Genomic DNA, 23,014 nt, shown 5'->3' with positions numbered 1-23,014 from the left:
TCTTGAAAAAAAAAACACAAAAAGAAGGGGATGGGGTGGTATTTTTAAGTATGTGCATCTCTGTGTGGGTATGTGCATACGAGTGTGTCAGATCCAGAGCTGGAGTAACAGACCCTTTGGAGCCACCCAACGTAAGTGCTGGGACTGGAACACGCTCTTAGCCTCGGAGCTGTCTCTCTGGTCCCAGACTTTGCCTTTAAGGCTGGATAATATTCCATTCTATGGTTATGGCACCGTTGGGTTCTCCATTTCTTTTGAAATTTGTAATTAAAATACCTTTTAAAATTATAAACAGGCCAAAGTTTAAAAACAAAAAAAAAATGAAACAATACTCAGCCAGGCCTAGAGAGACCCTGTGTTGTGAGAAAAAAGAGACAAAAAGACACACACAGACAGAAAGAGGGGGGTGGGGGTGTGGAGAGATGGCTCAGTAATTAAGAGCACTGACTGCTCTTCCAAAGGTCCTGAGTTCAAATCCCAGCAACCACATGGTGGCTCACAACTACCTGTAATGAGATCTGACACCCTCTTCTGGTGCGTCTGAAGACAGCTACACTTAATAATAATAAATCTTTGGGCTGGAGCAAGTGGGGCCGACTGGAGAGAGCAGAAGTCCTGAATTCAATTCCCATCAATCACATGATGGCTCACAACCATCTTCACAGCTACAGTGTAAAAAAAAAAAAAAAAAAAAAACAAAAAAAAAAAAAAAAAAAGAAGAAGAAGAAAGAAAGAAAAAGACAGACAGACAAAGAGAAACACGGAAAACCTAAACCGTAACACCTGCCTGCCTATCATTTCTTTGCTTACAGGGAGATAAATTCAGCCTCAACTCTCGACTCCAATGCTTCAACTTTGTTTGCACTCGTGTGAAGGAAAGAGAAGCTTGAATTGTGCCTCCAGGCTAGTGACTGAGGACAGAGTGCCAGCCATTGAGAGGTAAAAGGCAGGCAGAAGGGCTTGTGGGAAAGCCGGGTTGGTCCTAAAGCACTCAAGTGGGGCTGGAGAGATGGCTCAGTGGCTAAAAGCACTGGGTGCCTTCCCAGAGGACCTGAGTCTGACTTTCTGAAAGCACACTGCAGCTCACACCAGTCGTAACTCCAGTCCCAGGGGATCCGACACCCTTTTCTGACCTCTGCAGGCACCAGGCATGCATTTGGTCCACAGATAACATAGAGGCAAGGAAATATCCATACACATAAAATAAAAAGGTAATTAAGAGGTGCAGTGGCACACACCTTTAACCCCAGTACTGGGAGGCAAAGGCCGGTAGATTTCTTGAGTTTGAAGCCAGCATGGTTCACAGAGTGAGTTCCAGGACAGCCAGGGCCACACAGAGAGACCCTGTCTCAGAAACCATCACAGCAGCCACAGGTCTTCAGAGCGCCCCTTTGAAGCTAAGCAGATGTGCAGCTGGCAGGACAGAGATAGAGACAGGCAGACTCCGTGGCCAACAAAGCGCTGGCTGGCAACATCAAAAGAGGAGAGCATTCCAGGCAGACTGTGAGGATCTCAGAGCTGAATTCACAAGCAGGTGTGTCTGGATGACACCCAGAGAACACCGGACCCACTGGTAACAGTGGCTCAGCCACGGTGACACTGCGGCCATGGAAGACAGCTTCGGAGACAAGAGAACACGGAACAGACTGGGAAGAAACAGGGTTGCTAAGAAGAGCCAGCCGAAGTGTCCTGACTGCCTTTTAGCTTCTGAGGACGAGACATCGCTTGAGGATGTTGCTGTTGTTATCATCACATTTAGTGTATGTGTACATGTGTGTACATCTATACAGTGCCATGACTTAGACTGTGGGGTGGCTGGGAGTTGGTTCTCTCCTTCCACTCTGTGCGTCACAGGATTTGAACTAGGGTCTTGAGACTCAACACCTTTACCCACTGAACCAGCTCAGTGGCCCTGCCCTTTATGAACTGAGGTCAGGACTCCACAGGGGTTGTGGGAGCGGCTGCTAAAGCGAAACCTGAATCTTGGGAGGACAGGAAGCAGGGGCAGGGGTGGGAGTAGGAGGCTGGATTTCAGAACCTGGAGGAACACGGGCCACAGATGTGAGCAGGAACCAGTGGGAAGACAGTTCTTAACCATTAGTCACACCTCTGAGGACAGACACATCCACCCTTTTGTTCCAAAGTGCCTAGTCAGTAAACAACCTAGGAGGATGAAGATGGCGCCTTCCTCTGGAGCAGGGGCACAGTTTTGGCCCGTTGAGGGGAGGGTAATAAGGTTCTCTCTGTCCAGCAAATGCACGTGTGCTCTCAGCTGGCAGGTCATTCAGTATCACCTGTCCCTCTGTGCAGAGTTCTTGGGCTGTGCTGCAGGCTCCTTCACCTCTCTGCCTTAACCCTTTGGGCTTGCAGGATAAGAGACCCAGCATGAGGAGGCCAATGCTGCCTACTTTGTAAATGACACTCTCATCCAGGAGTCTTGTCTTCTTGACCTGAGTCTTGAACCTGTGCCTGGCTAACCTGTCACCTGACCAGAGGGAAACATCTCAGTAGGGAGGGGCATGCAAGTTAAAACAGGCTTGCGCTTTCATTTCTGAGACAGGGTCTCACTATGTAGCCCTGGCTGTCTTGGAACTCACTATGTAGACCAGACTGGCCTCTAGCTCTCAGAGATCTGCAGGTCTCTGCCTTCCAGCACTGAGATTAAAGGTGTGTGCCACTGTGCCCGGGCTTTTTGGTGTTTATTTGACTGCTGCTTGACACAGGGTGTCTGAGTGTCTTTGCTATGATAAAGTACCCTGAATAAGGTCAAGGAAAAAACCTTGCTTCCAATCCAGGTTGCAGAACAGGACTGAAGGGAGCCAAGGAACCTGAAGCAGCTAATCTGAGACATGAACTCATGTGGACCAAGTCGAGGTCAGGCCGGGCTACAGAGCAAGTACCAGGCAAGCCAGGGCTACCTGTGTAGCCCTTGCCTCAAAAATGAAAGAAAAGAAAAAGAAAAAAAAGCCGACCTGGATCTAGGCAAGCTCCGCTCCAGACTGATTCCATTGACAGTTAACAGTAACCACTGGGTGGAGTCTCACGTATCCCAGGCTGGCCTCAACTCTCTTAAGTAGGCAAGGATGACCTTGAATTTCTAATCCTCTTGCCTTTCCCTGTACAGATGTATGCTACCATAACTGACTTAAGTGGTGCTGGGGGTTGACATAGAGCTTCATGAGTTCGAGGCATGCATGCTACCAACTGAGCTAAATCCCCAGCCCGATGCTCACTCCTGGTGAAAGAATGGCAGAGACAAGAGAGAACTTGGCGGGATGTTCCAGAGTCACTAGGAAGAAGAACAGGAGCAGAAGCCAACCAAGACTTGGGCAATGGCTGGCAAGAAGTGAGCAGAGCTGGGTTTCTAGTGGTTCCGTTCTGCTTTGGAATGAGTGGGCACATGGGGGCAGGGAGTGCTGGGGCGCAGATCCAAGCATGGATCTGTGTAGGACTTTGGTTGGGTGGAAAGCCAAGCCCACAAGCGGATTTGTGCTGCTGCTGAGACAGTAGCACAGATTATGACCCGGAGAGAGAAAGCTCCTGAGAAACCTGAGGTGTCAGGACAGACTGGATGGGAGGAGTGAGGATGCTTTGGTTCAGGAAGTGTTGCCATGGGACACTGAAAAAAAAAAAAAAACCAACAACGTAGATCTACATCATTAACATGGATGGGGGGAAACTCCCAAGGAGGAGGAGGAGAGAGAGAGCATCCCCCAGGAAGGGAAGGAACTGTACAGGGTTAAGTAACAGCAATTTTGACAAAGGAAGAGCACAAAGATTGAAAGGAAAAACTTGAAATCAGGGGCCATCAAAATGGCCAAGGTCCGGAGTTCAATTCCTGGGACAAACTTGGTAGAAGGAGAGAACGGGATCTTCTACAAATTACGTGTGCCTGCACATCAACAAGTGTATGGACATGGAAAATAAAACGAAACGTGAAACCACAAAGTCTTAGCTGTGGCCATTAGCACGACAACACTTTCAGCTCTGGAACAAAGGGCAGGATTGATTTGATTGGCTACACTCCAGGGAATCCTGGTCCACACAAGACTGGGGCGAAGACTGAAGAAAGTACTCTCTTATCCACACACCCAGGGCCTGACACTGGGCAGATACCAATCCGTGAACCTCAATTTTCTCAGCTATCAGACCAGATTGAAGCTTGGGGAGCCGAGGTCCACTCTCCCAGACTATACTGAAGAACACACCACCGATGGCTCACAGACAAAAAGGGCTCTGCTTCCAAAGAGCAGGCCAGCTTCCCCAGCCCCTGGCGATGCTGATGCTCCATCCCTCCCAGTCTCTCTGCCTCTCAGGCCAAGTCTGAGCAGCGCATGGAGAGGCCTGGCTTTTCTGCGTGTTGCCAAACAGAGGGGTAACAACCATCACCGCGGGCCCCCTGCGTGACGTCCTCCATCTCAATGGGTAGTCACCAAATAAACAGAGGACAACCTAAGCCCCTCAGTGCACCCCACGGCCGGCAGGCTCCCTACCTGAACCCTCCACCTTTAACCCCAAATCCAAGCTAAGGGGTTTCCTTCCATTATTTGAATATACTCTTCTGCAAGTACACAAGGTACAAGAGCCTTAATCCATCAAGTCCTCGGTCCTTGTGAGGGAGCCCGCAAGATTGTTTCACAGCTGCCAGCCACCCACTTCTGGTCCAGAAACCTGGGGTGGGCGTCCCTAAGCGCACAGTGCTCAGTCAGGGCAGCAGACAGCCTTGTCTCCTCGTGCCCTTCCCACCCTTCACTGCACATGCTTGCCCTGGACGGTGAGAACCGAACATCCCTGCCCAACTCTGGAATAGGTACATCCGGGGTGTGGCTCTCGTTGGAGAGCAGCCTCAGGGGTGGCCGCCATCGAAGTCCCCTGGGGGCAGCCCTGGAATAGCTCTCGCGACTCCAGCCACCGGCAGCTGCACGACGGCCTTAGTGACGCTCAGTCTCTGGAGTTGCTGCGACCTAAGGCCTGGCGAGGACACAGGGGGGAGCTGCAGGACCCGGAGGCGCGCGGCAGCCCGCCGTGGGCAGGGCGGGGCAGAGCAGGGCCGCCGCCTCCGCGCGTCCCACTGGGACCGTCCTCTCCGGCCGGGGGCTCAGTGAGCAGGGCGGCAGACGGGGCGCACCCCGGCCAGGCTCGCATGGACCTCCCGCGCCGCTGGCTCTTTCGGATGTTGTTGCTCGTTGCCACCAGCTCTGGGATCCTCCTCATGCTGTACTCCTCGGCGGGGCAGAGGTCCCCTGAGACCCAGGTTCCCGCCAGGTAAGCGCTGCGGGGCGCTGCGCTCAGGGCGCGGGGAGGGCGTGCGCTCTCAGCTCTCCGGACGCCCGCGGACACTCTGGAGCGACTGGAAGCGGCGACACGCCTTTTGCCGCCTTAATCTCAGGCTGCCTCCGGGACCCTGGGGCCTTTGCTCGGTCCGGAGCACGCTGGCGACCCTGGTGTTTTTGGTGAATTCCGTCCAGGCCTAATTGGGAAGCTCCCTGTTGCCACTTTCTTCCTGGATCCACTTTTAGGGTGGGGACTCAAGTCCCCTGTTTTTCAACTTTGTCCTTCTCTTCAGGTGGCCAGTCTCCTACTGCTCGGCTCACTCCTCACTCTGGACTCTGAGCTCAGGCCTACCTGCACCTGACTCCCTTTTATCTGGATCTATTATTTGTTTGAGTAGTTAGTTTGATAAGCTCCATCTGGGCATGGCCCTGGGGAAATGCAAACTGCGTCTGGAACAACACAGAACTTGTTTTGAGCCTTCCACCTGGCTCACTGAAGGAGCCTCGAGAGGGTTTAGCTTTATTTCAGGGAGGTGACCTAAGCCATACCTAGAATCTGGGCTTGGGCGAGGGGGTCCGGAAAAACACACAGCGCAGCACGCAGCTTCTGCACACTCCTGATCAAGCTTTGATGGGATGAGAACAAGTGGGTTTCTAGTGTCTGGCTGAAGGACACACACATCAGTCGCAAAATAACAAACCCTGAGTCTGGTCCCCTTAGCGCTGAGGCTGGCAACATCCTAGAAAGGGCCTAACCTGACTTCACACGGGAGGTCGGTTACAGCTGGATCACACCTCATCAGAGCTTTTCCTTTTTAAACAATATCGCTATTATTTCTTTTATTTTTGAGGTCATAAGTACTTGGTACCCCCTTTTCTTTTCCTCCCTCCGAAGTCTCCCATATACTCCTCCTTGATGTTTCAAATTGCTGGCCCCCTTTTTAATTTTTAATTGTTGTTACATGCATATGTATATACATATATGTACATATATGCACATGCACATATATAATACATATATGTATATGTGAATACATAATATACACACATATATATGTATGTATGTGTATATATATGTGTGTGTATATATATATATATTCCTAAATATAGCCTGCTCAGTCTGTATAATGTAGTTTGTACATATGCTTTCAGGGCTGACCACTTGGTATTGGATAGCCAGCTGGCATGCCCTCTCCTGTGGAAGACTGCCTCTGCTGCTCTCAGTGTTCTGAAGTTGACTGTAGTTCTTTGTGAAAGGGGTAAAAGCCCGGAGGTCTCTCCCTAGTGCATCTGGCAAAACCTTTTTCCTTCTCAGGAGATCTTTCTTCCTTTCAAAATCTGATTTGAGGGCTGGGCATATAGTTCAATTGGTATAATGTTTGCCTTCCATGGATGAAGTCTTGGGGTTTGGTCCCCAGTACTAAAACTAAGACGACGACAACAACAACCCCTGACAACATCTGCTAGGAACTGAAAGCCCGTCCTTTTCCTTGTTTTTGCTGGAGTTTGCTACAGTACAGTAAAACCTGAATGTGAGGGAGTAAGGGGCAGGTTAGGGTTCAGCCTGGCTGTAGGAGGAGGGTAGGTAGTCCAGCAAGGTAGGTGGCTTTCTGAGTATGGCCAGAAGATGAGCGTCCTTGTGATCAGGGCCAAGTGACAGTCAGGTAGAAGAGTGGCTGGACCTGCAGTGTCCAAGGGGGCTCCCACTGCATCTTAGGGGGGATCTAGCCATCTATTCACAGAGAATTCTCCAATCTGGGAACTTTTTAAAATTTTTGTAACCAATGTTTTAAAATTAAATTTGTTCTTTGAAGTTTTCATATGTCAACAGGGCAGTGGTGATGCACGCCTTTAATCACAGCACCCGGAAGGCAGAGGCAGGTGGATCTCTGAGCTCCAGGCCAATCTGGTGTACTGAGTGAGTTCCAGGACAGCCAGCGCTACACAGAGAAACCTAGTCTTGAAAAACCAGGAAATAAACAAAAGAAAGACAATTCTATCCTTGTATATAACGTAATCTGATCACTCTTCCCCCCCCTCCCTCCCCCTCTTATGTCCCACTCATCCCCACCACTGTCACGCAGACGAATGAACACATCCAGACACAGCGCACATAGACACACACACACACTCTATGCTTATTTTAAAAATTAAGTTAAATATATGTGGGTTTACTTTGTTTCTTCATTGTGAGACAGTATGTAGCTCATAAAACTCAAACTGGCCTCAGACCTGCTATGTAGCAGAGGGTGGGTGGCCTTGAACTCGTGATCCTCCAGCTTCTGCCTCTAGAGTGCTAGAATTACAGTATGCTGCCACACCTAATGAGCGCCCTTAGCTTTATTAAAACATGCATTTTGGTGCTTATTTCTAAGGCTGCAAAGTCCTCATAGAGGGGTATGGGTGCCGACCTCGCTTTAAGGAGCCCTAGGTAGCAGGAAGAATTTGGATTCCTGAGAGAGGGCCATGAAGCCACCAAAGCCAGGGAAGCTGGAAAGTACCCTTAGGCCTTGGGTGAGGGACGACATCGGGGTTCAGGAGAGTCCCCACTATCAACAGCCCATGGCAGTCACTCTTGTTCTAAGTCTGGCAGTTTCTCTTTGGGGGGTCCCAGGCCTGTTGCCTGACAGAGTTACTACAGAGTGGGGGGGGGGGCAGAGAGGTGAGCTGGGAATCTATCAGAACGGTGTGGATGTTTGTCATGCTCCTTCCAAGTAGCACAGGCTGAACAGGGTCTCAGCTCCTTAGAGGAGGGTGGAGCTATAGGATTATAGGGTGGACATCTGGCTAGTCGAGGGGGGCAGGGAGGAGCAGGGCAGGATCATCCCGTGTCCCTTCAAGATCTTACTAGAGACCTGGGAAATGGAAGGGAAGCGCAGATCACGAGCACCACACTGGCTCAGCCAGCTCAGGACGCACAGGAGACCTTTGTTTCCCAGGCAAACCTGCAGGTCCAAAGTCCTCCCGTGACCCCTGCCTCCCAGATGCCGCTGGGGTAATAAAGGAGAGGCACATTTGGCCACTGTCCCCTGAACAGGCTTCCTCCACTCCCTCCCTCTGCCCTGTGGCATCACAGTGCCTAGGAATTTTGTGATTGTCCCTCTCGCATCCCTTTAGAAGAGACTGGTAGAGATAGAAGATCCCTGCCTTTCTCCCTTACTGACAATAGCTGGCATTTAGAAGGCCTTTTCACGTTGGGTAATTTAGCTGTTCTCTTGGGCCCCTTCCCAAAAACCAGGTGATCCAAGTACAGTCGTACAGATGCCAAAACCGAGAGTCACATGCACCAACGCGGAGTTCTGGACACACGCCACTTGAGGAGCAGGGCACCCTATGGCCTCAGTCCTCAGAACTGTCCCCCAAGCTTCTGTTGGTGCAGTTTCTGTTTGCTTCAGTGCCACCTGCTCAGCCACAATGCAAACCTTAGTAGCAGAGGGTGGCTTTGAACCCTTAATCCTTTTGCCTCGATCTAAATACTGGGTTTAAGGGCATGTACTCACCCCTGGGGCTTTCGAAGGAGACCTCTCAGATACAATTTCCTGTTTTACATTTTCATATTTAACCACCCCTATTCCTATAAACCCCACATTTCTGTCCTTGCTGAGAGACTTGTTTCTTGGTTTCTGTAGCTGGCCAGAATATACTTAAGGGATGGTACTTTGTACATCTAAAGAGGAAGTCATGGTTCAGAGTAAAGATCAAAGAAATAAACATCGTGTGAACCCTAGCATTCTGTCAGCCTCAGAGTTGAAGAAATCAGCCTAGAAGCATCTAAGCTGCCGGTCGGACCCCCACTTTACCTCTGTCTTTCCCCACCAGGAACATGGCGTCCCCACGAGCATTCTTTGACCCCAAACCACTGAATTCGGAAAACAGAAAGGTACGGTGATCTACTCTGGGGCAGTCTGAGCATGGTCCCCCACTCTGGGGCGGCTTGAGCATGTTCTAGCTGGGAGGGGAAGAGAAGAGAACAAACAAGACATTCTTGAGGCTTCTGGGTATAGTCTGTTTGTGCTTCCACCCACTTAGAGGTAAACATTCATCTTCTCGAAGCATCTGTGGATCCGGCCACTAGTGTTTCCTGTAACTCAGCAGAAAGCGGCAGATAGGTTAGTACCCCTGGGCTACAGCCGACTGGAAAGTTCTTGGGAGTCTTAATTGTGTCCTTATTTTAACTCTGTGTGTGTGCACATTCACACACGTGCGAGCACACGTGTGAGTACAGGAGTCACAGGGGATCCAGGCAGCAGAACCCACCAGAGTTACAGACAGTTATGGGTGGGTGCTGGGAATTGAACTCAGGTCTTCTGCAAGAGCCCTGAGTGCTCTTCACTGCTGAGTCAGCACTCAACTATCTCCCCTTTTAAAAATTAATTTTGTTTCTTGTTAATATTTATCACTAGTAGTATGAATGTGTTTGCTTATGCGTGTGTACAGATGCCCAAGAAGCATAGGATGCCCTAGAACTGGGATTTCAGGTCCTTGAGTGTCATCCAGAGCCTATGCCCCGGGTTTGCTTCGAAGGTCTCAGGGACTCTGATCCATAACCCTAAGTAATAGCCAGATACCTGGTGCGCCGCAGACCACTTCCTTCTCAAGGTTCAGGAAAACGGTAAACAGTACTGAGCTGTTCTAGAGGGGCAAACTCAGGCACAGAGCAGTTAGGCGCTTTACCAGGTCCACTCAGCAGCAATCAGTGCCATCCAGATGGGAGCCTGATCGGACCCCAGGCCTGGCCACATACTGGGTGATATCCAGCCTTCCCTGCCACCCACCCAGCTCCTCACACTGGGTAAACTGGGGGATGTTAATGTCTTTTATGGATTCAGGCTTAATCAGGACTGTTTTCAGTGCCTGAAATTGGATATGTTAACTGAGGTCTGGAGGGGCGCTCAGGGAGAAAAGATGCCCCTGCGTTCAGGAGGTTAGTGATAGACTAGTCACTCAGAGACAGCACAAGTGACTTTGGGCAACTGATGGGGGAGAGCAGCATTTGGAGCAGGTTGTGGGCATGTGGTTAGCAGCTGAAGAGGCTATAGTCATCTTGAGAGCTTGGGTCAGGTCATTTTAAGTTTCTAACAGGTTTTCTGCTCCATGCTAATTGATGACAATTAATTAATTGGTCCCAGCTAGTTTAAAACATACATGGCTGTGACTTTTGAACACATGTAGCAAGGTGCTCTAAAATGGGGACAATCCCATCTTAATGCATGAGGTGTTAGAGACCAAAAAAGCCAGGTAGACAGACCTCGGGTTGCAGAGAGGACCTTTACTGGGGGAGTTATTGATGGAAGTGTAGTCCTGAGACGCCACAAACTCAACTGTATTCCCACAGTGTGGACCGGAAAGAGGGATTAACTTATGGTTTAGAACAAGTGACTTCATCAGAGCCGGAATGTGCCTGGCTTATCTAACGGAACGAATGTAGAGTCAGATGTGTCCATCCATTGGCGAGGGCAATGCAGGCTGTCTAGATGGGAACCGAACTGCACCATGCAGGACTGTACAAAAGCATCCATCTACCTTACTCCCCGTGTCAGGGGCTCGCCCACTCGCACCTGCTCTTACAGCTTCCCTTCTGATGCCAGACAACCCCTTTCTGCTATCCTACTGGCCCTTACTCCCCAGACATCCACAACTTTGTCCACAAGCAAACTACCAGTCTTTCCAAGGAAAGATGTCATGGTTTAGGCCGAAGTCATGTATCCCTTGGCTGTGGCTCACAAGTCTGACTTTCTAACATCCGTGTCTGTCTGTGGCTTAATGCACCACTGACAACCTTCTCAGGGTTACGCCCCTCATCCCGTCTCCCCACGCGCCCCGTGGGTTGGTTTGCATCCTCTTGGCCTCGTGTGGGATGCTCATAGGTTACATGATAACAGAAACCACTGTCGAACCATTTCCTGCCCTGTCCTTTGATCAAGGGCTTAACCAAGAAGCTTATGCAGAAATCGCAGGGCCCAACCCCACCCCCACACCCAGGCTGAGACTCTGGAGCCAACTAAAAACCTTGCTTTCCCGGAGGGCCCTGAGTGCAGAGGTGAGATCCTGTTTCCTGCGGCTGCCACAGCTCAGGGCACAGGCTAGGTGGCTTAGAGTTTGGGGCTCTGAGCGCATTTGGTTTGTCTGAAGTTTGGTCTCCTGTACCTATATCAGACAGCTCACTCCTAACCTCCTAGAAACTCCAACTCTAGGGGGATCTGAGGCCTGTGGCTGTCTGTGGGGCAGCTGTTCTCCCATGTGTAAACACATGCGTATGCATCATTAACAAAAACAAAACAACAACAGCAAACCCACTAGAAATCAACTCTCCACTGGTTCCGAAAGCCAGAGAACCAGTATCAGACCAGGGGACCATACTTCCCCCTGAGGCTCTAAAAAAACCACCTGGCCTACTTCTGTCTTTGGCTCGACTTGGTATCACTCCATCTCTGCATACATCCACTGCATGGCTTCCGTTTTTTTCACACAGCCTTGTGTTCAGGAGGCTGGCTGGTAGATTTAGGGCTAGCCTAAGCCTATAAGGCTTCATTCTCATGACACTCACAAATACCTTATTCCTAAACAAGGTAGGCAGATGCCCTAGCTTCTCTGTTGTTACGACAAACTCGAGCAAACAGCCTTAAAGGAAGAAAAGTTAGGTTGGCTCGTGGTTTCATGGTCATTTGGATCCGCTGTTTGTAAAGGCAGAGCATCATGGGAGATGGCAGATCACAGAATCCTTTCCATCACAGCAGCCAGTAAACATGGAGCGAGGACACAGGGGACCCTGGGACAGGATAGAACCCCCAAAACATGTTGGAGTGACCAACTTCCTCCAGCAAGACCTCACTGCAGAAGTTTCTGCCATCCCCAATGATGTCATAAAATTAATGTTTTTAAAAAAGATTTTCTTTATTTATTTTATAAATGGCGAGTACACTGTAGCCGTCTTCAGACACACTCCAGAAGAGGGCATCAGATCTCATTACAGATGGTTGTGAGCCACCATGTGGTTGCTGGGAATTGAACGCAGGACCTTTGGAAGAGCAGTCAGTGCTCTTAACCACTGAGCCATTCCCTCCAGCTCATCATCAAATTAGTAGGAGGAGGAGGAGGAGGAGTAATAGTAGGAGTAGTATTGGTTGGTGTCTTAAGATATGGTCTCTCTATGTAGCCCTAACTGACCTGGAACTCTATATTTAGACCAGGCTGGTCTTGAACTCACAGAGATCCAACTGCCTTTGCTTTGGAAATGTTGGGATTAAAGATGTGCATCACCATGCTGGGCTGCCATCAAACTTTTTTTTTTTTTTTCCCCGAGACAGGCTTTCTCTGTGTAGCCCTGTCTGTCCTGGAACTCACTCTGTTGACCAGGTTGGCCTCAAACTCAGAAATCCGCCTGCCTCTGCCTCCCAAGTGCTGGGATTAAAGGCAAGTGCCACCACGCCCGGCTGCCATCAAACTATTAACGCACCTACAGGTTAACTGAGAAAGGGCAGAGCGCTTATGGTCTAAGTACTCCTCAATGATTGGTTCCACCAGCTGGGGACAAAGCTACCTGAATGACACATTAGGTCCAAACATGACAGTGTCATTTTACAGTTCTCAGTGGACACGAAGGCTGGGGGATTCACTATGAGCAGCCAAGGAAAGGAGGGTGGCTGTAATTCTTCCCAGCAGGAGGTAGGATTCGGATCAGGATGATAGATTCTGATGCCAGGCTTGAAGCCACCGACTCACTGGTTGCAGAGAATCCGGTGTTTGCCCATGTGGGATGTGACGTATATAAAGCCAGATCCGATTATGCAAGGAAGGCCTGGGTGGCCAGACTAAACACAGAATGTTCCGTGGTCCCATGAGGCTGCTGGACCACAGGCAATCTCAGCGAAAAGATTCAGGGATGGCCCCTTCTGGAGGGATAAGGGAAATTAGCACTCCCCAATTCTCTTGTGAGGTCTGTAGGCTCCAGGGAGGCACACCCCTGGCCTCTACCTAATGGGCTCAGCCCTCTCCTCTCCTCATTCCCAGAGCCGACTTTGCCAACACTCGCTGTCCCTGGCCATTCAGAAGGACCATCGCTTCCGCAGCCTGTTTGACCTCTCCACCCCAGTGCTGCTGTGGGAGGGCCTCTTCACTCAGGAACTCTGGAATAATCTGAGCCAGCACAAAGTCCCCTACGGATGGCAGGGGCTCTCCCAGAAAGGTAACCTGTCACCTGTCGCCTCTCCCCTACCTTCAGGCTCAGCCAGCCCCTTCTTCCCACTGTTGGTCCCACTGTATACACCATCCCTGGCTGCCTTCACAGTATCACTGGAAAGCCTTGTGGGCTCTTCTATGCATGACTCCTGCCTTTCCCTCTCCTCCTCCATCCAAGCAGCCAGGACTAAGCTGAGAAGGTTCCCCTGCTCAGTGACTCTCACTCCCTAGCGTGGAGTATGACCAGTGTTTAACAGTAGTCTGACACCAGAGGTTTGAGGGCCTTCACGCCACCACTGTGGCCATTGACATCAACCACCATGGTCAGGCCCACCCTATGCCTTGGATTCTTTTCTTTTGGAGTGAACCGGTCTTAGAGAACCAGTTATTCTAGATATGCAGACTACCTAAGCTCCCCGCGTCCTTTTCTCTATCCCTGATATACACATTGTCCCCACTGTCCCCCACCCTCTCTGCTTCCTAGGATGGTCTCCATAATGTAGGTCCCAGGCCAGGCTGTCCAGGGTAAGCCTGGCAACCGCCTGCTCCTCACGGCTCCCCCTCATCCTCACCCACAGTCATTGCCTCTACTCTGAGACTTCTGAAAAGCCCGGAGAGCGGGGAGCTGTTTGGTGCCTCCAGGAAACTACCTCCAAGCTGTATTCGCTGTGCCGTGGTGGGTAATGGAGGCATTCTGAATGGGTCCCGGCAGGGCCAGAAAATCGATGCTCATGACTATGTCTTCAGGTAATAAGGAAAGGGGCAGGGAACTGGGTGGACAGCCCTTATTCTGCTAGTCCAGAGGGAATATCTGCCCCAAGGCAAGGGCCAAGGCAGCTGCTAGCCTAAGACAGGTCAGTAGTCCTCAACCTATTGGTTGTGACCCCTTTGGGGGGTCAAAGGACCTTGTCACAGAGGTCACCTGAAAGACTATCGGAAAACAGATATTAATATTACGATTCATAACAGCAACAAAATTACAGTCAGGAAGTAGCAATGGAAGTATTATGGTTGGGACTCACCTTTATGTATTATAGCAGTACCACATTGGGAAGGTAGAGGACCACCGGTCTAAACCAAGGATCAGCCAGCCCTGAAGACAGAACACAGGTCCCCAGTGCAAAGGAAGCTGGGAGGAAGGGTCCCAAGGACTAGACTTATCCATTCAGAGAGCATCCCTTAAGGACCCAAGAAGTGAGGATCAGGCTAGACGCCCAAACAGATATTCTCATGGGCAGGGGAGTGGCACAAACCAGAGAGATGGGGACTAATGGGGTGGAGCCATGGAGATGGAAGTAAGCCAGACAGCATGGCATTGCCACAAAGATACTGATAGGCTTCTGCTGGGGCCAGACTCAATGGCGCCATAACCGAAGGCTTTGAGCACGACGTGGGCACTAAGACCTCCTTCTACGGTTTCACCGTGAACACCATGAAGAACTCGCTCATCTCCTATGCCAAACTGGGCTTCACCTCTGTGCCACAAGGGCAGGTGAGGCCAGCAGTGGATGAACCGTCGTGGCTGACGGTGGTGGGCACTGTCTTCTTAGGAACCTTTGTGTGGGGAGGGCTTTGGGGTTCACAGGCTCTGTCCAGTGGAAGCATAGGTAGTGTTAAGATCTTGGCCACCATCTGGGTGGCCTAAGGCACACGCCTTTAATCCCAGTACTCCCAAGGCAGAGGCAGGCAGATATCTGAGTCTGAGGCCATCCGGATTTACATAATGAGTTCTGGAATAGCCAAAGGCAGATCTGCTGGACACTTCCCTGTTCTTTCTGCTGGCTCAGGGCTGCCTCTCAGGCATGGAATTCCCAGGAAAGGTTAATATTTACTGACTATGGCCCCACTTCACTGGGGAGGAGACTGGAGGTGAGTCAGCAGATGGCCCAAGGTTCAAACCTAGAATGCCCAACCTCAGAGTACCTCATCTATGCACAGTGTGAGGGCATTTACTGGGTACCTCCTCTGTTCCAGGGTTCCAGGGTGTTATAGGGCAGGGAGCTAAGTATCACGGTTGCTCTGTGTGAAATTGTCATCTCTGTTTTCCGGTGGCAGAGTTAAGGGCCACTGAGAGGTTGCTAAGTGTGATGGTATGCACCTTTAGTCACAGCACTGGAAGGCAGGGCCAGGCAGATCGGTGTGAGTTTTGAGGCCACCTTTATCTACATGGCAAGATCCAGGTCAGCCAGGTCTACACAATGAAACTGTCTTGGGGGGCAGGGAGAGGGAGTGCTAAGATGTTTGAGAACACGCCCAAAACATTCTATTAGAATGACTCCAATCTAGGCCCTTTGGAGATGTTTGCATGTCCCCAGACTACCCACTCAGAGAGTGAGTGACGTGGGTCCTCTTGAACCCTCAACCAGAACTGTGTAGAAAACTCAGGTACAAGAACGGAGTCTCGTGCCCGGGTCACAGCTCCAGGACAAGTACCAGAGCCAGCCTTGGAGCTCTCTGCCCTGCATCTTCCCTCCACACTCACTGGCCATAACTGGGCGCCACATTCCGAGGGAGACAGATCTCGGGTAACGGATTCTACAGGCCTGGAGAGGGATGGGCCCTGTTTCTATTAGCTTCTACCTCTGCTCAGGACATTTAGAACTGTCCTCAGCAGAGTGTCTACACACTGAGTCTCTACTGTGGGAAAACGAAACGTCATGGTACCTCTGTGGGAGTCTGTCGCTCCGCTTTATCACCTCAGATCAGTGCCAGGAATTTGGGAGTGGCTCAGGGAGGAGTCCTCACGCAGGTGTTCTCTAGCAGTGGGCTGCTTTCCTCTGAAAGCAGGAGTTGGGCTGGCACAGGATGACCTGGCCTTTCTCACCCGGCTCTTCTGGGAATCCCTCAGTAGCCCTCACGACAGGACCATGACCCTTCCCCAGATTGAGCAATCAATCCAGAGGGCGGAAGGAACCCGTGAACTTCTTCTAACCCAGGCATCAAGACCGTGTGTGTTTTGCCTAAAGGTCCAAAGAATTGGAGTCATCTGACATCCAGGAAGTGGGGAAGAGGACATGTCACCCTCTGTTCTCAGCTCGCTGGGCAGAGCCCTGGGCAGAATGCCTACCTACCAGGATCAGTGGCATGGACACTAGGCCCAGCTTAGTTCCCAGAGCCATGTGTTCAATGTCTTGTGCCTTAGGAACTTGTGTGTGTGTGTCTGTCTGTCTGTCTGTCTGTGTCTGTGTACCACATGCATACGTGATGCTCACAGAAGCCAGAAGAGGGCTTTGGACCCCCTGGCGCTGGAGTTATGAACTACTGTATGGGTGCTGGGAGCCAAACCCAGGTTTCTGGAGGAAGAGCAGGTGCTCATAACGACTGAGCCAGCCCTCCAGCCTGTCTAGAGAGTCTGTCAGGAGGATCAGGAGGCAGAAGGACCACAGTTCCTTGGCTGTGTTGGGAGTTTTGAGACTAGCCTGAACTACATATAAGCCCCTGTCTTAAAACAAACAAAAAACACACAAAAAAGGCTTTTACGCGTTAGTCACACGCCTTGCCAGTCCTCACGGGAATGGCGATCATGTGTCACCTCTTATTAAAGTTCTGTGAGCCTACAGTGAAACCACCCAAGAACCTCCCAGTGGGAATGCAGCCAAGTAAGGAAACCTTCCCAAGCTTCAGTGGGGAAGATGAGGTGGCGACTCTTTTCCCTGGAGTTGAATGTGGCCTTTTCCAATGCCCCTACAGAACCTGCGCTACATCTTCATCCCCTCCAGCATCCGTGATTACCTAATGCTGAGATCCGCCATCCTGGGTGTGCCTGTTCCAGAAGGTCCTGATAAAGGGGACAGGTGAGCAGTGACGACGTGGGAGTGGAGATGGGGGCCCATGAGCTACTTCCCCCCTTGTTCTGAGGACCCATGGCTTGGTGGAGCAGCTGGCTGATGGCTCTCGAGCCCTGGCTACGTCACGAGAAGTTATGTGAAGAGAAAACTCCCTTCAGAATTTAATAATCCCTAAATATTCAGCATAATTTAGCAGTGGGGACTGTAACCTGGCTGATAGTGGGCGTGTCTTCTGGGAACTCCTGGGTGGAGTGAACTGCAGGGCTCATGGGACTCTGTCCAGCAAATGAAGAGGTAGTGCTTGGCCACCTCAAGTGTCACCTTTAAAGCTAAAGGCAGATTTGTCAGGGTTCCCTAGTCTTTCAGGTGGCTGGGGGCCCATGCAGCCCTACTGGATGAGAGGTACTCTTTCCTTGAAGGGTGAACAGACCTGGCCCCTCAGCTGTAGGCCACTGTCCCAGCTGTCCTGCTGGTGGACAGACAGGCAACAGGGCAGCTGGCCCACTGAACACGCGGCTCTGGAAACTAAGAGCTGGGTCCAGTATTCATGCCACTGGCCCTGGTAGATAGGCACTCTGCCTAGGAGCCAGGAACACTGCCTCTCGGTCTAGAGAGTTGAGAACAGAGGGTACCATGTCCTCTTCCTCACTGCCTGGATGTCAGATGACAACTGAGACCTGGCCTGAGTCCCTCTTAGTGTCTTGTGCTTAGAAACTTAGGCGACTGCTGTGGCCAGAAGACCAAACCCCTCTCATGGTTCTTAGGACATAATGATCCATTCTCTCAAAGAACAGCTTTGGAGGTGTTCTTAATGGGTGCTGTGACAGAGCCCAGACTAGCCCCTGCGGGCGCCCCACCCCCACCCTGTGATTACCTAACAATTGTTCCCTGGCGTTGCTATAGGTCATAAGAACCCAGGATGGGTTCTGTGACGTCCTGGGAATGCGCTCTTGGGGAGCTGCTTCAGAGTCCCCGGGTGGACATAAGCCTCCCTAACACCAATGAGCTCCCCCTCCCACACCCCTAATCCATCCCCAACCCAGTCCCCATCCCAGTCTCGATCTAACCACGCTGATAATCCAACCAGCCAGCAGCTCCCCCCTAGCTCTGGAGGCTCAGCCCCTTCCCCTTCCCCCACCCGGGGGGCCTCCTCCCGCCCAACCTCTCACAACCCTACCCCGGCTGCCTCTCAGCCTTCCTCCCGAGCTTCCTCCCAGTCTCCCAGTCCCCACGTCCAGCATGTGCCCCGAGGGTCTACTCAGGTCCCTACCCCCCCAGCCTCCAAATCTCCCTCCCAGACTGGACTAAAAGCCCTCTCTCGAAACCCTTCCCTGACACCCCCGGTGACCATTACCAGGTCCCCTTCCCATAGCCCTGCCACCTCGGCCTCTTACATTGGGCCCATCCGTAACATCCCTTCCTACATCACCCCCTATGTGCCGCGCTTCATGAAAGAGCCCCCCTATTTCCAGCCCCCTACAGCACCTCTTCCACAAAACCGGTGCTTCCCCTGCCCCTTCCCATGCCAGGCCCAGCAATCCAGGCAGCCGCCGCCGCCACCTCCTGACTCTCTCTACTTCCCCCTCCTGCCACCCCCTCCGCACATCCCCCAGTTCCAGTGCTCCTTCCCCACACCCCCAGCCCTGTTCACACCCCCATCCTCCCTCTCCTACACTCCACCGACGGAGGTCCTGCTGAAGGGAAAGCCACATGTGGTTCCATCTGTGCTACCAGCTACCTTCTATACCCCATTCTCCCGCTTCTACTCCCAGCCCCGGCCCTACCGCTACCACAGGCGCTTAACACTACCCTCGCTCTCCCTTCAATACGATGGTGCTGGACGCTCTGTCCACTTCTATCGTGGGACCTAGGCCTCACACCTATTTTGGACCGGAAACCTCTGCCAGTAAATTCAAGCTCCTGCACCCAGACTTCATCAGCTACCTGACAGAGAGGTATGGTGGATGGAGAAGGGGGTGGGAGATGGGGAACCAACATCCCCTTCCCCCTTTTCACTCGGACCCCACACATCCAGTGTTTTCAGCTGAGCCTGCTTCACTACACACTGGGACAAGGCCCGTACTGAGCACCGAGTGCCCAATGGCACACTAAATGCTTGTGGCTTCACTTACTATCTTTTTTGCTACCTTGATGGAGGTGGTAATAGGGGAAGACGGGGTCAACACAAAATAAACTAAACACGGAGACTTCACAGAGCCAGAAGGGCACAGCGGTGCTGGGTATTCCAGCCTCCTACCATCACTTCTGGCTTCAAACCCTGCCTCACTAAGAGCCTTGGCAGCACCAAGGGGAAGAGACAGCCTGCCCTGGCTTCTCCCCCTCCCTCGGCTTCCATGCCGCTCTTATTAGTGGTTCCCAACACTGAGGGGGGTACTTGGTGGGTGGGTGATTTGGTTCTGTTAGGACATATTTTGGTTGTCATGCACAGCATGACATTAGTAGGTAGAGGCCAAGGATCTGCCAAATGTCCTTCAGGTCCAGCAGTGATGGCCGATGGATGCTAGCCAGCCCACCGTAGAGAAACCCACCCTACATCACAAAGGCCAACATCTCAAAACAAAGTGGTTCAGGCAGTAGGTGGAGGGAGGCCAGCAGAAGGCTGTGAGCTTGAGTGTCAAATCCAGGTTGAGGTCAGGACTTGTAGATACCATCACACCGGTGAGCCCTGAGCTAGGATCTGGGTGAGATTCCTGCTCATCCATGACTACGAAAGGCCATGGAGGGAGAGAAACTTCAGTCTCAGGTTAGAGGCAATCCACGTGTGTCCAAGCATTGAGGAGACCACGGTAAAGACAGTAGTTGGGAGACAGGGCAGTAGCTCACCCTCAACGCTCACATTTATAGTCAGTCCCCTTGAATTTCCCCGAAAGAGAGTTGGTTGGAGTAGAAAGGCCACTTCCTAAACTGTTCCTGCCTGTTTGGGTAGCATAGTCTAAAGTCACAACCATCAACCTGGCATTCAACACTTGAATGTCTTTCTTGGGTCTTTAAATCTCTGTGGGGAGGTCTGGGTGTTGTAGAGCACACCTTTAATCCTGGCAGAGGCAGAGAGGCAGAGGCAAGGCAGGTGGATCTCTGAGTTCAAGGCCAGCCTAGTCTACAAAGTGAGTTCCAGAACAGCCAACAAAGAAACCCTATCTTGGGGGGAAAAAAACCACAAAACAACACCTCTCCCACACACAAGAAATTATCTGGAGGGCTCAGAGAGACAGACATGTAAGCAACCGCCTGTGGAGATTAGGCTGTGACATTCACCAGGCTGGCTGACCTTTCTGAGCTTGTGGGATTCTGCTGTCTGCTTCCCATCTCACTCACCACAGGGCAGCTGGGACTGCAGGAGTATGGTGTTAGCTACACCTGCCCGGTTTTACGTGGGTTCCGGGCATCCAAACTGGGGTCCACATGCTGAGTGACAAGGGCTGTACTTAACTGAACTTCTCTTGCTAGCCCCTTCTTGGGTTTTAATGTTTCTGATGCCCTTCCAGGTTTCTGAAATCCAAGCTGATTAACACACAATTTGGAGACATGTATATGCCTAGCACGGGAGCACTCATGCTGCTGACAGCCTTGCACACCTGTGACCAGGTGGGTGGCGCAGAAGTGGGACGAGCCCATTAGCCAGGAGGGTGGGTTCTGGGTCAGCCTAGCCTCAGTTTCCCCTGCCCTCCTGTCCTGCTTCCCTCCTTTGTGGTATTTAAGGGGCAAGTGGCCAAACTACTCTTATGAAAGCAAACTCTCAGAACTGACTGGGGACATCCTAGAGCTGGCACGGGACAGCAGGTTCTGCCTTCCACATAAAAAAAAAAAAATTGAAACTGGTATAAGGTTCCTGGTAGGCTCTGCCTGGTGACATGCAAGGGGTCAGAGGGAGGCTGAGTGCGTTTTCAAAGGCAAGCGTCAGAATGCAGATGAGGCAAGCAGGAGGAGTTCAATCTTCAGGACCTTAAGGAAAAAAAAATGGCTATGGCCCCTGTAAAAGCATGAGGGATGGAGGGTAGACACCATCCAGGACATTCCATCTAGTCTAATGCAGATGTTTCTTGACTGATGTCACTGTAATCCTGGGTGATAAACCTCCATTCTTGACCTTCTAGATCATGATGGCTGAGTCACACTTAAGTTCCAAACCAGGCTCTGCCTCTTACTGTCTGAGTACAGGCTTGTGTAATTACTAATTACACCTTTTGTTGGACGGGGTTAAGACTCATCTTTGAGAGAATGTGTACAAAGGGCACGGTACGCGTGTGGTACTTACTTCATGTACATTCTTCGTCTTTACAAGGGAACCTGCTTGGAGACAGGCACACACTTATTTCACTAACCGTGACTTTGATTGGAGACAGGCACACACTTATTTCAAGTCAGTAAACACTAACCGTGACTTTGCTTGCCAGGTCAGTGCCTACGGATTCATCACAGACAACTACCAGAAATACTCAGACCACTATTTCGAACGAGAGAAGAAACCACTGATATTCTACGCAAACCACGACCTGTCCCTGGAAGCTTCGCTATGGCGAGATCTGCACAACACCGGCATCCTTTGGCTGTACCAACGCTGACCCCAAAGTACCGGATTTCTGTGCTTCAAAAAGCACTTTTTTTTGACCTTTCAACTTTTGGAAGAGGCAACACTCCCCTTGGCCCTCTACTTCCCAACGGAGGGTATTGAGACAAGACACGTCATATAATACCAGAGCCTGTTCAATGCACGACACTGTCACGGGTCAAGATAACTCTTCTGAGGCTTAGCCGAGGGAGGAAAGACTGCTTTGTAGGCTTCGTTTTAAAACTGAACATTAAATGAGACAATGATGCTCACCAGCAAACAGGCGGGCAGGCACGTCTCAGAGCTAAGTAGTCCAAAGCCAGCACCTGGCCCTGAGCAACTTAGAAACATTGATGGAACCACTCAGGGCTATCCTGGAACCTCGATCGAGCAGAGACCCACCCCCAGCCGAAATCAATGGCATGTTGAGTCCCAAATGCCAAAGCCATTCAACCTAGGACCCCTTAGGCATTATAGGAACAGGCTTCTGCCTCCTGATAGAGGATGAGAAAGAGGCAGAATGTAGTTTGAAGCTAGATAATAGAGTAAGTGATGGATGACCGTTCTGTCTTTTCTGTGTTGGTAGAGTAGAAGACACAAACTCCAAGGTGGTGTGTCTGGAGGGAAGGGGTGTGGCGGCACTCGGGACAGAGTTTGGTGGCACCCGCACCGAGGCTCAGGCTAGGAGTACCTAGCACCAAAGAGACAAACTTTGTGTTAAGTTGCTACCACTGACAAGTCTCACTGGAGAGGCGTCACCAACAGCAAACTGAGTGATGGACCCTCACTTCACAGCTTCAATAAACAGCACCTGATGCAGTCCAGTGAGCTTTGCCACACTTCCAGTCTCATCCAGATTATCATGCAGCCCCTAAGCTGTAGGGCTGGGACGGGGAGTGGGTACCTCTAGGGACTAAGGGCCAGGTAACCTCAAAACAGCACGCCCACACTGGCCAACTCACCAGAGCCGAGGACCGACCGTTGGTTCTGTGGCTTGGGAAAACTGCTGGCGACAGCTGGGAGTGGTGGTGTGCGCACTTATTCCCAGTACTCAGGAAGGGCGGAACAGACCAGCCTAGGGCATCTAACAGACTAAAACCAAGCCCAAGTGGCAATGGTGGCTTCCATCTTAACCACAACAGAAGAGGCTAAGTCGGGGATAATGGTTTGAGACCCAGTCTGGGGCACAGAGCAAGTCAGCCTGG

The 23,014-nt window shown here is 51.3% G+C and overlaps 2 protein-coding genes across 3 annotated transcripts; both read left to right on the top strand.

Annotated features, from left to right (window-relative positions):
- Nucleotides 1–4,627: 4,627 nt before the first annotated feature.
- Nucleotides 4,628–22,633, top strand: St6galnac2 (ST6 N-acetylgalactosaminide alpha-2,6-sialyltransferase 2). 2 transcript variants are annotated; one of them, XM_021178276.2, is made up of 9 exons: nucleotides 4,652–5,265; nucleotides 9,093–9,153; nucleotides 13,284–13,458; nucleotides 14,030–14,198; nucleotides 14,805–14,943; nucleotides 17,142–17,245; nucleotides 19,111–19,194; nucleotides 20,746–20,845; nucleotides 21,655–22,633. In XM_021178276.2, the coding sequence occupies exons 1-9, from the start codon at nucleotides 5,144–5,146 to the stop codon at nucleotides 21,820–21,822; spliced, it is 1,122 nt and encodes a 373-aa protein (XP_021033935.1). In that variant the 5' UTR covers nucleotides 4,652–5,143; the 3' UTR covers nucleotides 21,823–22,633. The 2 variants fall into 2 exon arrangements, with proteins under 2 accessions (XP_029340042.1, XP_021033935.1); XM_029484182.1 differs by lacking the exon at nucleotides 20,746–20,845 and having other exon boundaries at nucleotides 4,628–5,265.
- On the top strand, nucleotides 18,171–19,123 carry LOC115032549 (leucine-rich repeat extensin-like protein 5). The gene has a single exon (XM_029484183.1). It carries the CDS (start codon nucleotides 18,241–18,243, stop codon nucleotides 19,108–19,110), a length of 870 nt encoding a protein of 289 aa, XP_029340043.1. The 5' UTR covers nucleotides 18,171–18,240; the 3' UTR covers nucleotides 19,111–19,123.
- Nucleotides 22,634–23,014: the final 381 nt, after the last annotated feature.

The sequence above is a fragment of the Mus caroli genome, chromosome 11 (genome assembly GCF_900094665.2).
Source record: "Mus caroli chromosome 11, CAROLI_EIJ_v1.1, whole genome shotgun sequence".
In the NCBI taxonomy this organism is placed as follows: domain Eukaryota; kingdom Metazoa; phylum Chordata; class Mammalia; order Rodentia; family Muridae; genus Mus; species Mus caroli.
Note: the sequence above shows the minus strand (reverse complement) of the source record. Positions and strands in the feature narration are given on the sequence as shown.

Excerpts from the sequence above, each read along its gene's own strand:
- St6galnac2 (XM_021178276.2), top strand. The coding sequence starts at position 5,144 with ATGGACCTCCCGCGCCGCTGGCTCTTTCGGATGTTGTTGCTCGTTGCC. Across the intron at positions 9,154-13,283 it reads TGAATTCGGAAAACAGAAAG|AGCCGACTTTGCCAACACTC; the intron begins GTACGGTGATCT and ends CCTCATTCCCAG. Across the intron at positions 19,195-20,745 it reads ATCAGCTACCTGACAGAGAG|GTTTCTGAAATCCAAGCTGA; the intron begins GTATGGTGGATG and ends ATGCCCTTCCAG.
- LOC115032549 (XM_029484183.1), top strand. The coding sequence starts at position 18,241 with ATGAGCTCCCCCTCCCACACCCCTAATCCATCCCCAACCCAGTCCCCA.